A 16,488-nucleotide genomic window follows, 5' to 3' on the forward strand; every position below is an offset into this window, starting at 1 on the left:
CCCAAATACTTTGCAATACTAGTTTGAGGAACATTATTCTTAAATCATTGCCCATGCAGTCTTTCACAGAGTGGTGAATCTCTCCCCATCTTCACTGCACAGAGACGCTGCCTCTCTGCGAGCCTCTTTTTATGGTTCTGCATTTTAAGTTTAGAAATACATGTGCTTGTTCTGATTACAACATGTCTAACTGTGAGCTTTACTCAGAAATATTAACAAGGACAGGGACAATGCTACTAGAAGTGATGCTGAAATTACACACTTAGAAACATCATTGATTAAATTGTCTGAAATTTTCCAATAATCTGCCCTTGAGCACTGACCATTATCTGATGCATTAAACCAGGTATATTGTGCAGTAAATTTTTTATTCTCCAGTAATCAGTCAACCTTAAATTTGTAACACATTCAAGTATAATTTCATAAGTACGACACTCCTAGAAGGAAGACAATCTAATCAGAGATCAGGGACCAAATTAAAATTTATCATGATTTTTTTCAGCTGTGTAAAACACTTTCCATTCAACACTGTAATCCATGAGGTACTAATTTCTTGCCTTTCTACTATTAAGAACATAATAAAATCTGTGTTCCGACAATATACAACACAAGTGTGACATTTTTTTGCAGGATACCATATTTTATTATTTGTTTCTATTACATCAATGTACACATCCTCTGGAGAACAACCTATATACACACAAGGCTCTGAGACAAAGTGCACATGCATACTGGGAAACAAACACGACGAGTTAAAAAACACCAACAAATCTAGTGCAATGCTGCTCACAGCAAAGTCAGTGTTTCTATCATTTCAAACTGGCAATAATAGGTCGGAATTAATACATTAAAACATTTGGTGATCTCCACATGAGGCATTTACTTTTCTTCTCTTTCACTATATTGTCAAACTGTATATCTAGCTACAATTCTATCACACTACATCATATTTTAAGCATATGACAGTTATCCCATTCAAAGTGCATCCCTGCTCAATATCAATTCTTCCTGCCTGGCTGAAATAGCCTTGCGTCCTTCTTTCCAAGCTCAGTCAATACAGTCTGTCACATGGATCTGCAGGGTATCCATATCTGGTGCCTGGTACTGGCATTTTGGGCAGCGGTAATCAGGCAGCTCTTCAGAGAGATTCTGCATTCGAAAGGAGGGGGGCTGGGCGGGGCTGAAGGGGATGGTGGCCCCGGGAAATCCTCCTGTGTGCGGAACAAAGCTGAATGTATTACTTACAGGCCAAAACTAACACACGTTTATAAGAAAGCCACTATCTGAGGGTCTAGTCTGAGATTCTCAGTTACTGCCCTGCATGGAGAAGGTGTAAATGCCAATTTGGTTTTGAAGTAAAAGTTGAACATGTGGAATGTTCATAGACTAAATGTAGACTGGCTCCAATGAACACCATACATTGTACTCCTGCTCTATCTAGATGCTTGCTTAAAACAAAACAGGCAATAAATTTCAGTTGGCACAGAATGCTGCAGCCAGAGTTCTAACAAACACTAAAAAATTTGATCGTATTACACCGGTCTTATCCTCTCTTCATTGGCTGCCAAGTCTCGAATTCACTATAAAATGCTGCTATTAACCTATAAAGCACTGAATGGCCATGCACCAGAATACCTTAGTGACCTGCTGACCACATACAACCCTCCACGCTTGCTTCGCTCTCAAGCCATGGGATATCTGTTAGTGCCTAAAGTAGAAAGAGCTACGGCAGGCTGCAGAGCTTTCTCCTACAGAGCTCCTCAGCTGTGGAATGGTCTTCCACCGGATGTGCGGGTTTCAGGCTCACTCTCAATATTCAAGTCAAGACTAAAAACACACCTGTTTAGTTTAGCGTATAGGGACACTAGTTCCAGCTCTAGCCAACTCCTCACTCCCAGTCAGACCTATAGTATGAGGTGTAGAGCTGGGTGGGGATCGGTGCCATTGGCTTTAGATAAACTGAACTGTCAGTGCTGTCACTCTAGCTTCACAATCCCTTGTGGAACTGGAGTGCTGACATTTCAGGGACTCCCCATGCCTGCATTCCCACTTGCCTCTCCCTCCTACTTATGCTGCCATTGCCATATCTGCCGGAGCTTGCACTTTGCACTTCATATTGCACTCACCTAACTGTTAGCACTGCCTATAGCCTCCTCTACTTTAACTAATTGTACATTTTATTTCCCCTACTCCTCCTGGGGGGTGCTGCCTGGAGACCTCAATCTACCAAGATGTCCAGCATACCCTGCTACATGTGACATCGCCACTACCAATGACGTCCCTGCATCCAGCTCGCCGTTCAGCCCGTGTCATCTTCCACATCTTATGATTGGGACAGTGTGACTTGGCACTTAACCATCTCTCTTATTTGACTATCCCTGCTGGCCCCTGGAGGATGGGCTCCCCCTTTGAGTCTGGTCCCTCCCAAGGTTTCTTCCTTCCTGGGAGTTTTTCCTTGCCACTGTCGCCTTTGGCTTACTCACTGGGGGCTTTGGGTGCAGATGCTGTAAAGCGCTTTGAGACGAAGTTATGTCGTGATACTGCGCTATACAAAAATAAATTTATTTGTTTGTTTGTTTGTTGCAATGATTTTATGATGACCCACCCTGTCCCACCCTATTGATTTTTTCCTTTTCCCACAGGGTGGAGTCAGTGCACAGGTGTGTGTGCTTCCTGGTGATTACTGGGCTAATCGGCTCACAGCTACATGGGCACGTGGGGCTCAAGGCTTCTTCATCTGGCCCTCTCCCCTCACTTCCAGAACACCCAAAATATTTGGTTTCTTTTCTCTTTGTACCTCAGGCTTGACACTGCAGTCAACTGACAAACATGTCTTCTTTTCCCTTAGACGTTTATCCTGATACGCGTTTTTTCATTATTTAATAAATGTTTCTGAAATTCTTCTGCACGTATCGCTTGGAGACTAGAATGGTGTCTGTCGTTACCTGACATGGGCGGGAGGAGAGTATGAGCTGCCCGGTAATCCTCTATGTGCCTCTGTTGCATCTCCTCCATCCTAGCACTGAAAGACATGACGGGGTGGGGCCATGTAAGGCAGCACCAGCATCACTGGATTTTGGAGGACATGGTGACAGTGTCTCACGTCATTCTCTTTTGAATACTGAAACCAGGGGGGGGGGGGGGGGGTAACCCTTACCGTGAGGTGCCTTCTAGCCGGAGCCTGTCCATTTCAGCCAGAGTGCGGTTCAGCTTGTCCTGAAGCTCTTCCTTACATTGGTGCAGCTTTTCCCTGGCTTCCCTCTCTGCCAGGAAATCTGCTTTGTAAATCTCTGCCTGGGGTAAAGACAGTGGGGAAAAAAAATGATTACTAAAATAATACATAACTAATATATGAGTTTCCAAACTTTTCACTCCATGACCCCCAGAGAATCACGACCCGCATTTCCCCCCCTCATTTCGCTGATCGGGGTACATTTATTGCAATCGACCAGTTGCGATTACAGTTAAAATGTAAATCTTGATGAATATACTCCGGAAATCATCTTGCGTTCCTCTGCCAGCGTCTTGCAATCCCCGGATTAATGTTCACATTTGTGTGTTACTCCATGCAAAGATTCACCCTTGCTCTGGATACTGAACATACTGAAGAGGATTTGATGAGGTCTCAATATATAGTGATCCCTCCGCTTCATTGCGGTTCAGCTATCGCACCCCTGCTATATCTCGGATTTTTTTCCTTACGATTTAAAGCTTAAACTATAAAAAAATGTTTATTTATATGGTGTTTCTATATCACGGATTTTTACCTATCACTGATGGGTCTGGAACGTAACTTCTGCGGTAGGTCACTGTATTCTAATTTTTTCCAATACCATTTCTCACCCAGTATATTTTGGATTATCTTCATCAATGTAACTTCTTAAAACAACATTCCAATATTGTCATTTTCACATAAACAGACCATTTTAGTCACTTCTGGTTTACTTTCCCATTATTAATCCCATGTAATATGAAATGGTAGCTTAAATGATTGCTAAATGCTAACCGTGATAGTCATATTACAAAACCAAACATGTAAGCACATGTTCTACTACTCATGAGGATGATTACAAATACTGTGTTTGGATAACACATCCCATCAAGCCTTGTGCTTAATGCTGGCCAGTAGAGGCTTCAGGAACCTCATGACTCTGGTGAGGATAAGCGATTAGAAGATCAGGTGGATGTTTGGAGAAGAGTACTACTACAGAAAATGTGACGCCTAGTATATGATATTAAACTTCTGTTTAAATTTGTTATGAACCTATAATGTGCAGTGCAGACAATCTCATGAGTGGCGTATGGTATGGTACCTGTGCAGTGCAGACAATCTCATGAGTGGCGTATGGTATGGTACCTGTGCAGTGCAGACAATCTCATGAGTGGTGTATTCTTATGGTACCTGTGCAGTGCAGACAATCTCATGAGTGGTGTATGGTATGGTACCTGTGCAGTGCAGACAATCTCATGATTGGTGTATGGTATGGTACCTGTGCAGTGCAGACAATCTCATGAGTGGCGTATGGTATGGTACCTGTGCAGTGAGAACGGGTACGGTCTCCAGTGTCCCTTTCTGCTGCTCCACCTCCTCTTTCAGTTTGTCGATGAGGTCCTGCTTCAAAGCCAGAGCCTGCTCTGCTTCCACCAGCCTTCTGGCCAAGTCTTCCAGCTCACCATCCTGACACACAAGCAGAAATAGCTCCAGTGACACATGCAGGAGATCCCAGCATGCACACTGTGCTTAAGGGTGTCACCTAGTAACCAACAGTGCATAGATGGCCAGCAAAGCACACCCTCTGTTTGGCCTGGCTCTCGCTCTTAAGCTTGGAGTCATAGTCCTGGTACAGCTGAGTGTAGGCATGCTGTAGCTGGGCCAGCTTTCTCCTGCAAGATAAAGGTGAAAGGGGAAGACGTCGTACCTTCAGAAATGTAACGTGAAATAAACTGAATCTGAACTATTTCAAATCAGCACTATTTCAAAAATGTGTTTAATATAAATAATATCAGTATATTTATGTTTATCCTCATGCAGACCCAGAACTAAGAATGTTTCATGCTAAGGACACTTTATGTCTTTAGTTCATGATTTAGAAGTGCATAGCTAAGGAGACCACAGAATAACCTAAAGAACCATGTGTTATGTGTATTAAAGTGCTTCGGGTCTTAGGATGGCTAACGAAAGATTGTGGGTTTGAGTCTAAGGTGTTCCCTGATACAGTGCATATGAATAGCTACTGTAATAGTTACAGTGTGGAAAAACCAGCAAAACTATTATTTACTATTAATACTACTTTCAAATGCAGAAAATAATGTCTTATGCCTAATGATTTAGGCAAGCATGGGGGCTAAGGACCACTCACTTGTCCTCGGTGAGAACCTGTCTTTCTGCCTTCAGCGCCATCTCCAGGTTCTGTGTCTGCAACCGAAGTGTGTCTACAGTCACGCTGTACTGGCTCTTCATCTGCTTTGACTCCCTCTCCACATTTTGCAGGGCCTCCTGGACCCGGTTCAACCTGGAGCACAAATGACAGGGGCACTGCGGTTTGATATGCAGTTGGGCTGGCACACAAACCATGTACAGTATAGACACCGGTGCACAGGCGGAGAGGCGGACATACTTCTCTTCCACCCGTGCTCTGTCTTCTTCGCTCTTCTCCAGGCAGCTCTGCTTCTCATGGAGCTCCCCCAGCAGTGAGGTCACCTGGGCCTTCAGCATTTCACAGTCCTTGGTCAGCTGCAGCACACAACAAAAATATGACTGATACATCTCTAACATGGGGCAGCATGGTGGTGCAGTGGTTATTACTGTTGCCTAACACCTCTGGGACCCGGGTTCGAGTCTCCGCCTGGGTCACATGTGTGTGGAGTTTGCATGTTCTCCCCATGTCGCCGTGGGGTTTCCTCTGGGTACTCCGGTTTCCCCCCACAGTCCAAAAACATGCTGAGGCTAATTGGAATTGCTAAATTGCCCATAGGAGTGCATGTGTGAGTGAATGGTGTGTGAGTGTGCCCTGCGATGGGCTGGCCCCCCCATCCTGGGTTGTTCCCTGCCTCGTGCCCATTGCTTCCGGGAAATGCTCCGGACCCCCCGCGACCCAGTAGAATAAGCGGTTTGGAAAATGGATGGATGGATGGACATCTCTAACATCACATTGTCAGCAGTGGTCCACAAACAAAGGATGGTCCGATTCAGTTATTCCTGCAGAAGTATTATTGTTACGTAATGTATAAATTAGAAAACATGCTGTCAGAATGACCAGAGGTGCCGTAAGGCGGGGGGAAAGTTAGGACGATTCCAAAGGCCCCTGAGTGACAGAGGGCCTAGTAAATTTGGAAAATAACTTGATTGGTCTGGACTGGTCTTGATTGTTCTTGATTGGTCATGGGGCCCAAAATGTCTAGCAACGCCCCTGGAAATGACAACGAGGTATTTCTCGGAGAGTCCAACCACAAACACTTGTTTATGCAGGTTTTTGGGATAACCTGAAGGTCAGCTGTTCAAACCCAGGTGTGAGGACTCTTTAGCCAATCAGTTCTTTAATTAGTAATCTAATTAGGGAGTTGCACCGAAAACCCGCACACACACCGGCCCTTTGTGGATAAGATTGGCCATCCCTGGTCTAGCTTATAGGGACTCTAGTTCTAGCTCTAAGCTAACTGCTCACTCCCTGGTTAGACCTATAGTGTGAGGTGTAGAGCTGGGTGGGGATCGGAGCAATTTTCTATGGATGAATTGAACTGCCAGTGCTGTCACTCTAACTTCACACCCCCTTGTGGATTGGAGTGCTGATGTTCAGGGACTCCCCATGTCTGCATTCCCACCTGCCTCTCCCTCCTACTTATGCTGCCATAGCCATATCTGCCGGGGCTTACATACTGCACTCACCTAACTGTTTGCACTGCCTCTAGTCTCCCCTACTTGTTTTTATGCACTTTTATCCCCTTTAGTCCTCCTGGGGCTGAGCTGCCTAGAGACTTAAAAAATCACCCTATTGCCTACGACGCCCCCTCTAGCTGTGATGCCCTTCCGGCCTGCCCACCTTCCTGCTTGTGATGTCTCTCCTGTACGCCCTGCTGCCTGCCACGCCCCCTCTAGCTGTGATGCCCTTCCGGCCTGCCCACCTTCCTGCTTGTGATGTCTCTCCTGTACGCCCTGCTGCCTGCCACGCCACCCCTCTAGCTATGATGCCCTTCCGGCCTGCCCACCTTCCTGCTTGTGATGTCTCTCCTGTACGCCCTGCTGCCTGCCACGCCCCCTCTAGCTATGATGCCCTTCCGGCCTGCCCACCTTCCTGCTTGTGATGTCTCTCCTGTATGCCCTGCTGCCTGCCACGCCCCCTCTAGCTATGATGCCCTTCCGGCCTGCCCACCTTCCTGCTTGTGATGTCTCTCCTGTACGCCCTGCTGCCTGCCACGCCCCCTCTAGCTGGGATGCCCTTCCGGCCTACCCACCTTCCTGCTTGTGATGTCTCTCCTGTGCGCCCTGCTGCCTGCCACGCCCCCTCTAGCTGTGATGCCCTTCCGGCCTGCCCACCTTCCTGCTTGTGATGTCTCTCCTGTACGCCCTGCTGCCTGCCATGCCCCCTCTAGCTGTGATGCCCTTCCGGCCTGCCCACCTTCCTGCTTGTGATGTCTCTCCTGTACGCCCTGCTGCCTGCCACGCCCCCTCTAGCTGTGATGCCCTTCCGGCCTGCCCACCTTCCTGCTTGTGATGTCTCTCCTGTACGCCCTGCTGCATGCCACGCCCCCTCTAGCTGTGATGCCCTTCCGGCCTGCCCACCTTCCTGCTTGTGATGTCTCTCCTGTACGCCCTGCTGCATGCCACGCCCCCTCTAGCTATGATGCCCTTCCGGCCTGCCCACCTTGCTGCTTGTGATGTCTCTCCTGTACGCCCTGCTGCCTGCCATGCCCCCTCTAGCTGTGATGCCCTTCCGGCCTGCCCACCTTCCTGCTTGTGATGTCTCTCCTGTATGCCCTGCTGCCTGCCACGCCCCCTCTAGCTATGATGCCCTTCCGGCCTGCCCACCTTCCTGCTTGTGATGTCTCTCCTGTACGCCCTGCTGCCTGCCACGCCCCCTCTAGCTATGATGCCCTTCCGGCCTGCCCACCTTCCTGCTTGTGATGTCTCTCCTGTACGCCCTGCTGCCTGCCACGCCCCCTCTAGCTGTGATGCCCTTCCGGCCTGCCCACCTTCCTGCTTGTGATGTCTCTCCTGTACGCCCTGCTGCCTGCCACGCCCCCTCTAGCTATGATGCCCTTCCGGCCTGCCCACCTTCCTGCTTGTGATGTCTCTCCTGTACGCCCTGCTGCCTGCCACGCCCCCTCTAGCTGTGATGCCCTTCCGGCCTGCCCACCTTCCTGCTTGTGATGTCTCTCCTGTACGCCCTGCTGCCTGCCACGCCCCCTCTAGCTATGATGCCCTTCCGGCCTGCCCACCTTCCTGCTTGTGATGTCTCTCCTGTACGCCCTGCTGCCTGCCACGCCCCCTCTAGCTGTGATGCCCTTCCGGCCTGCCCACCTTCCTGCTTGTGATGTCTCTCCTGTACGCCCTGCTGCCTGCCACGCCCCCTCTAGCTATGATGCCCTTCCGGCCTGCCCACCTTCCTGCTTGTGATGTCTCTCCTGTGCGCCCTGCTGCCTGCCACGCCCCCTCTAGGTATGATGCCCTTCCGGCCTGCCCACCTTCCTGCTTGTGATGTCTCTCCTGTGCGCCCTGCTGCCTACGACGCCCCCTCTAGCTGTGATGCCCTTCCGGCCTGCCCACCTTCCTGCTTGTGATGTCTCTCCTGTATGCCCTGCTGCCTGCCACGCCCCCTCTAGCTGTGATGCCCTTCCAGCCTGCCTGGAATGAGTAGTGGAACCTATGCTTACATTGATCATCTTGCCGTCAGAAGCAGCACCATCACCTGCTTCCCATTACCTGCCTGCCCTACACATTTAGACTCAAATCCAAAAATCCAAAAAAATCTTAAATTAGGATTTTGATGTTCATTTGATTTCCTCTGCCAGCCCCCGGAGGATGGGCTCCCCCTTCAAACTCTGGTTCCTCACAAGGTTTCTTCCTTCTAGGGAGGTTTTCCTTGCCACTGTCACCTCTGGCTTGATCACTTGGTGCTTTGGGCAGGAACAATGTAAAGCGCTTTGAGACAAGGTAATGTTGTGGAAATGCGCTATACAAAAATAAATGTGGAGGTACTTTAGGTATGTCTAATCGGGAGGAGATCCCAGGTACGTAAAACTTGCTCTGCAGTACATAGCCCTCAGCTTTGTGCCACTGTGAATTTGTGATCCATTTCATGTGATCCGTTTGATGTTTTAATGAAGAAATTTGGATTAAGTACCTTTGCTGAAAGGAGCACCAAGCCCTTTCTGGAGGCTAGGAAATCAGTCATCAGCTTACAAAGCTTTGCTTTACCAACCATGCCTACGGCAGGCCTATTCCTTCCGTTTGTATGTGTGAGAGCCACAAATGTACCTGTGCACATTCATTTTCCCTCTGCTTCAGGAGCATTTCACTTTTGTCTTGTTGAAAACTTGTCTTCTGAAGAGAATCCAGTTTCTCCTGCAGCTCCTTATACCTTTGGTACAATCAATAAGACACCAGACATGAAGAGACCACAGAACAAATCAACAGAAATGCAGACGCAAGTGCACCATAAGACACATAAAGGGAACCTTGTGTAAGCAGAACAAACCACCTGCACAGCCCAAGATCACAGATTACTGAATGTGGCACACAGAGCTCTCACCACATATTATTCAGACTCACTCTGTTATTCATGGTCCTGCTACATTTGACTAAATAGCCATGGAACATTTTGCACCATAAAAACAATGCTCAACTAAGGTTCTGCTGTATCTCCGACAAGTACACCGAAACAAATCCCACATGTATTCCATAACATAAGCATTCATGCAGGTAGTGTTTTTTGCATACCTATTCTGTGTTGCCTGCAGCTGTTTGGAGAGTTGAACTAGCTGGGTACTGCAGAGGAGAGCCAGAGAAAGCACATGTGAACAAGACAATGCAGAAATAGTATAGATCCAGCATGACCAGATACACTCAGCCCCACCTTGGAGTCACAGGCACTGTGGGTCCAGGCAGGCTGTGAGCGTTGGTCACCTGTGCATCACAGCAGACCAGGGTCTCCTGTGTAACCCCACAGCCCTGTGAGGAACGAAGACAGGGGCTGCAGCTGTGAGGATGTTCTGGGGGACGGCTGCATGCATGGAGTCGTGACTATAGCTATGCAATGTTTATACCCAAGACATGCATGCAAAAAACCCACCTTCACCTGAGAAAGCCTTGACTGCAGCTGAGCATTGGCAGCGCGCAGATTCTTCATTTCATTTTGCCCCTCCTCTATCTCCTTCAGCAGCGTCTCGTTCCGGCACTTCAGCTCTCGCATACGCTCCTCCAGTTTCTCCTTGTGGTTCCTCAGCAGCTTCAGGACCTCGTTCCCCCCTTCCATGGGCTGAGGCATAGAAATGAAAAGAATGGCATAATGGTGACAAAGTGGCTGGGTGAGAAAACTATTAGAAACACAAAAACACACAAGCAAGCTGCATACCAATCCTAATCACACAAAGGGACGTTTGTGCTATGCAATAAGGGGCGGCTCTTATATACCCATACGGAGTAGTTAAAGGCAGGAAAGGCGGCAAGAATCACACAACAAAATTCTGGTGACAAATACAAAGCATGGCGCTAACTACAGAATTAAAGGATGAGATTAGTGCAAAACCGGCACACACAGATTGACACAAAGGATATGAATGTTTAGTAACACCGAGCACTTACCAAGCTCTGGGGACCAGTCTGCTTCTGCCCTTTCCTCGCCTCTTCTCCCTCTTCTCCCTCTGATGGCTGAAACGCACATGGATATTCAAGGAGAAAGTAACACAAAAAAATAACACAGTCCTACGTGAGATTCTGGCGTGCATTGTTGACCTCATGACAGTTCTGGAACTGCTTCCCCCCTTGAGGAACACTCTGCTCCTCATCTTTCCTTTGGCTCATGAGCCGGAGCTGATCCTGGAGCGCCTGGTTTTCCCGCACCAGCCTCTCCACTAAGTTCTTCGCCTCTTGGAACCGATGACCCAGGATGTTCTTCTCTGCCCTCAGCCTCTGTTGCCATTCCTTGATTTCATCACATCTCTCCCTCAGAGCTACGTTACTACTCCTCAATGCATCTGAAAGAAAGAAAGAAAAGAAAGAAAGAAAGAAACCATGCATTAGCAGTAGACTCCCGGGTGTGTCTGACTGTAAATCAATACAGCTTCACACTTCTATGCATACTGTGCCACGGAGTCAGCTGTGGTCAAAGCAGAAATTCAACTGCATTCAATTACACAAACTGATCACCTCTCAGCTTCTGATTGTCTCCCAGAAGTCTCTGTACCACATCACTGTCAGCTAGCTCCGGGACTCCAGCAGACCCCTGGGAGGCTGTCTCAAGCGACTCCTGGCTGCTGGATCCCAGCACCTCTCTTCCAGCCATGTCCCACTGCAACACACTGCCCAAGGGACCCTGGGGCTGAACCATCACCTGGGTGATTCAGAGCGATTGTGAGCCAAAGTCATTCACAGACATTTAGCTAACTGCCGAATTCCTTTCACATACGTAACCCCCAGATCAACCATCTTTATTATGACATATTTACCTGCCACCCGAAGCTAAAAATTACTGGTATTCACAGTAGTCTAATGAGCAGGTAGTATTTTCCTCACCAACAATAAATACATACTCATGTCTTTAGTGAAATGAACTTAGTGTCAGGCATGCATTTTTGTCCATAATTCCAGCACCTGATAGTAACATAGAAAAATAACAATATTAGGTACAGCATAAAAAGAAAACCCATTTTAATGAACATTTTACTGGAATAGATATGATTAGCTTTAACGATTGTTATCAAATTGAATGTTTCAGTATAAATCTTGTTATATTAACATTTTTAATATATGAATGGTACGCTAATGATCGATTAGTTTTTACCAAAAAGGTTACACTCATGTCATCACATGCTCCATCTGCAACCGTTTTCCGACACCGTTTCGTTATATGATTTTTAATTTCGCCTCTATTCATTTGCCCGTGTTATATTAAGTGCAGCGGAACCACTCCTGTACATATTTCTTACATTAACCATTTCTATTAAATTTCCTCACATTAACAAATTCAGCTAAATGACTTCATGTTACCGAAAGAAAATGATTTAAAAAATCGGCCATTTTAAACAAAGCGACAATCACTGGGATTTTGACTAATGAATATGATTTTTTTATTTGCTACATTGTTACAAGTGAGTAAAAACACACGCGGTTTATGGCATAACCATTACAGTCACCAGCTAGTCCCCAAATAGCTAACTTGCTACCTTTATTCCAGCTTGCTGGGCAGCTGAACAGCTTACGTGAGCTGTGTTGCAGGATCCCCTCTTAGTTTAGTCCAGTCTTCTTTACTAGCATTGTCGTTATATTACATCCAAATCAACAGAGCCAAATTATTGGGTGACATACTGCAACAAGAGGCAGAGAAATCAGAAACCAACGGCAACCGCCCGCTCTTCTTCCGCATTGGGTTGTACTATGTCTACCTAGAATTTAAAGTACAAGTTCACTAAATGAAGATGAAAAACATAAGAAATGAAAAGCGATTAACTGAAATCATGCTACATAGCAGCACTTATCTACTGTGCAGTAAAGCAATTTACCTATTTTTTTTACTAAAGCTATATACTGATATTGGATTTTTGTCGGTACGATCCAACGTACAACCATGTGAGGCGAGACGGAGCTGTATCCACTCAGGCAACCCTCGCTGTAAATCATCCGATGTGGATTTTGGGAACGAATATACAGGAATATAAAAGTAATTGATAAACAAAAAGATAAGAATTCCGACGTGATTGTACAGCTCTCGGGAATAGTCGGACACAAAGAGAAAATGTCAGGTAGTACTCTGCTGGGGCTCCATGTGTACTCACAGCAGTATGGACAAATAATTATGGAACTAAGGAATCGCTAAGTGTTCTGAAAAATCTGGCCAAATGTCTGTGACAGAATCCTTATCTTGACCATGCGAACGCGGCACTGGCAGAAATGTCCAGTACCCCAAAATAAAAAAACAACTGATTTGAGATCTTCTGATGAGCTTCAACCTGTTGCTAAAATACGCATCCTGTTGATCGGGGAAGTGACGTCTGGAGAAACACCCCTCCCATAGAACCGGGTTATGATTGGGAGTGGACAAAAGAGAATGGTGCATGTATGAGACACGACTGACCTTGATTATTCCCCAGTTAGATCTCTATATGCTTTTATTCACACACCTCTTTCATGTATTGAACTCCATCAGTTAACCATCCAACAGTACGTAGTAAATTTCGTTAGAAGCCTACTTACTTAACCGATAGTGTAATATGTACAGTATGTATGCATGGAAACACTATCCATGCTTTAGCGCGTATGCAATTTCCAACCCAGTTCCAGTTAACCGCACCCCTTGTGATCCCAACCAATAATATCTGTGAGCAGAGCCGCAGTTTTACGCCAGCAGTTTCATTCCAGGGGCGATGACTGAATAAAACGAAACCCAAATGGTGGAAACTGATTGAGTGATCATAGATTGTCTGTTTGTTTTTTGTTTTATATGTAGCTTGGCTACATTAACAAGGTAGCTTTGTTCATTTTACCTCAGTTTTTAGTGACAGCGTCCGAGTTACGCCTAACGACACACAATTAAATTATACTCTCAACTTTAAAATGTCAAAAAATGTATATAGCAAAAAATAGTAACGACACTGAAGGAAACAGTTGACTAACTGATGTAAGTTTAAAGTATAAGTCTGTTGTAAGGTCTACTGTTAATCGTGAAACAAACATTAAACCGTGACTTAAAGACATGAAAATGGACGAATAACCCCAGAGAATTTGTTACCGGTAAATTGCTTTGCTAAGCACTAGATAAATGCTTCTATGTAGCATGATTTAACTGCTTTTCAGTTATGTTTTTCTTCATTCGCTTTTCATTTCTTATGTTTTTCGTCTTCATTTAGTGAACTTGCACTTTAAATTCTAGGCAGACATAGTGCAACCCAATGCGGAAGAAGAGCGGGCGGTTGCCGTTGGTTTCTGATTTCTCTGCCTCTTGCTGCAGTATGTCACCCAATAATTTGGCTTTGTTGATCTGGATGTAATATAACGACAATGCTAGTAAATAAAACTGAATTAAATAGAGAGGGGATTCTGTAACACAGCTCACGTAAGCTGTTCAGCTGCCCAGCAAGCTGGAATAAAGGTAGCGAGTTAGCCATAGAAATCGCGTACACGCCATGGGATATACTGCGGTAACACCGGATTGCATATTAATTGACCCGAATGTTAACCAATGACAAATCCTGACCGCGCGAAAGTTAAAAACCGTACAAAACACATTTCAAGTCCACTTATGTTACTGGGTGTTGTTTCCTTAAATTTGTACAGAGACGACACCTGTTCTACCACCAGGAATATTTCTTTCTCTGGCTGCAGCTACAGTGGCCTTGTGCTAAAGCGTAAGGGTCGGTGGGATGTCGGTAATCCCTCTTTCTCACTTCAGTTTACAGTATTACAGCTACAATAAAAAATTAGGCAAATGAATAAAATAGGGAAAAGTGTGGATAAATAATGAAATTACACCTTTAATATACATTAATAACAAACATAAACATAATTGTATTATGCTCGTTAATATATAATAAAGCTGTTAAGGTATAACAGGATGTTAAGGTATACTTACATGTTGCTTATGAATGTTCTATGAATGCATTTTGATGGTGCACTCAATGTAAAGTGTTACCCAGTCTTTTTGTGTTAATGTAACACAAACACATCCCATGATCAGGATAAAGCTCACCTTAGGGAAGAAAGACTTCTCTAACCTTCATAAGTAAAGCTTCAGCATCCTGGCCACACTTAAAGGTATCTGTTTAACTGCTTCTGCCTGATCTGCAATCTGGGCTAGATCTTCTAACATAGTAAGCCGAGTATGAAATATACAATGACAAGACAACCATACCTCTCAAAGACATCAGTAATGAGGTCCTTTGGACCCAAGATATATCGTCATGATATCAGAAGATGGCATACAGACAGAAGTTACGCTCCAGCTGAAAAGTAAAAGTTCTGAGTTTGAAGTTGCACTATATACATACAGCTTAGTATGATTTGCTGGAATTACAGTGCTACTGGAGCCCACTCACCATGGAGATTGTTGAAGCTTTCCACCACTACAGCTAAAAAACATAAAAAAAGCAACAGACAGTCAGATATGAGAAGATCCTCACACTGGGACATATAAAACAGAAAGTCAGCAGTGCAGCCTGTGCCTGCTCCTGTGCTCATGCTCAACACTTAAAATATTAATATTCCCTCATTTGATTACTGTAAATCATAGAGACATGGGGTCCCATTATGTTGTATCATTACTTTTCAGCCCTGTAATCAGCACTATCTGTCACCTTGCAATGACCATGTTAAACATTCTTGGTCCTGGTTTCCACCCACAGTGGAATGAATCAGGCTTTTCCACCCTGCATTCTTTTCTGGTTTTACCTCATTCTTGGGCTGCATTCGAGCGAAAAAAAAACACACGATCAACACTGTCATCCACCTATTTGTACATCTTAAACCTCATCTCAAACCTTAAGCATTATATCAGGATCGGTTCTGTCTATTGTTTCTTCATTTGGCTAGCAGGTGTCACTGGCCATGCTGTTCTGTCCTTGGTGTTTCCCTGGGTTAAGCACCTTTCATAGTCCTCTCAGTTTCCCTGAAAGGGCTGAACTTGTGAATTCCCTACTGTGCTTTCCTACTGTTGTGGGTTTGATGGATTTTGGTCATCAGGTGTCCCATATTTCTTACATTGTTGTGTACATGGGTTTTTGTATTGGTTCTTGCCTTTGTGCCTTTGTTCTTAGTTATCCCTTGTGTCTAGTCTTGTAGTCATGTTCTGTTACCCTTGTCCCTAGTGTTTGAGTCCGTGGTGCTTGTTAATTACCTTCACTTGTTCCCTTTAGCGCCCCTAGTATGTGAATGCAGTATGGTCCACACCTGTCCTTTGTCTGGCCTCATTGTCTCTGTATATATGTGCCTGCCCTTACCCTGTTCCTCTGTTGATCATTTTGGATATACGTGTTGAAGGTGAATGTGTTCCTTTCACGTTTGCTCTTTACCTTCAATGTCTTGCTGTTTACCCTCTTTCTAGCCCATGTAATTCCATTGCGTTTCCTTGAGTGTTACTTCTAGCCTTAGTTTTTCGTTGTCTACTTGCCTTCTTTGTTTAGACCCCTCATGGTCCGTTTTCTTTCTTGTTCCTGTGAGTCCAGTGTAAAACAAAGTTTCTGTGTTTGTAAGCTGTAAGTGGATCGTGATCCTTGTCCCGACACGACATATAAATTGTCTGATATTTGCAACCTTGGCTAGGGTATGCAGACAGAAGATGG

General features: G+C 45.6%; 1 protein-coding gene across 1 annotated transcript; it reads right to left on the reverse strand.

The window, feature by feature from the left end:
- Positions 1-619: 619 nt before the first annotated feature.
- Positions 620-13,755, reverse strand: LOC125712704 (NF-kappa-B essential modulator-like). Its single transcript, XM_048983062.1, has 14 exons — positions 11,366-13,755; positions 10,952-11,193; positions 10,802-10,867; positions 10,290-10,475; positions 10,074-10,168; positions 9,938-9,985; positions 9,476-9,578; positions 5,619-5,734; positions 5,361-5,513; positions 4,794-4,884; positions 4,535-4,678; positions 3,158-3,294; positions 2,946-3,022; positions 620-1,211 (listed from the first exon to the last, which is right to left on the reverse strand). Exons 1-14 carry the CDS (start codon positions 11,544-11,546, stop codon positions 1,048-1,050), a joined length of 1,803 nt encoding a protein of 600 aa, XP_048839019.1. The 5' UTR covers positions 11,547-13,755; the 3' UTR covers positions 620-1,047.
- Positions 13,756-16,488: the final 2,733 nt, after the last annotated feature.

The sequence above is a fragment of the Brienomyrus brachyistius genome, chromosome 18 (assembly GCF_023856365.1).
Source record: "Brienomyrus brachyistius isolate T26 chromosome 18, BBRACH_0.4, whole genome shotgun sequence".
Lineage (NCBI taxonomy): Eukaryota > Metazoa > Chordata > Actinopteri > Osteoglossiformes > Mormyridae > Brienomyrus > Brienomyrus brachyistius.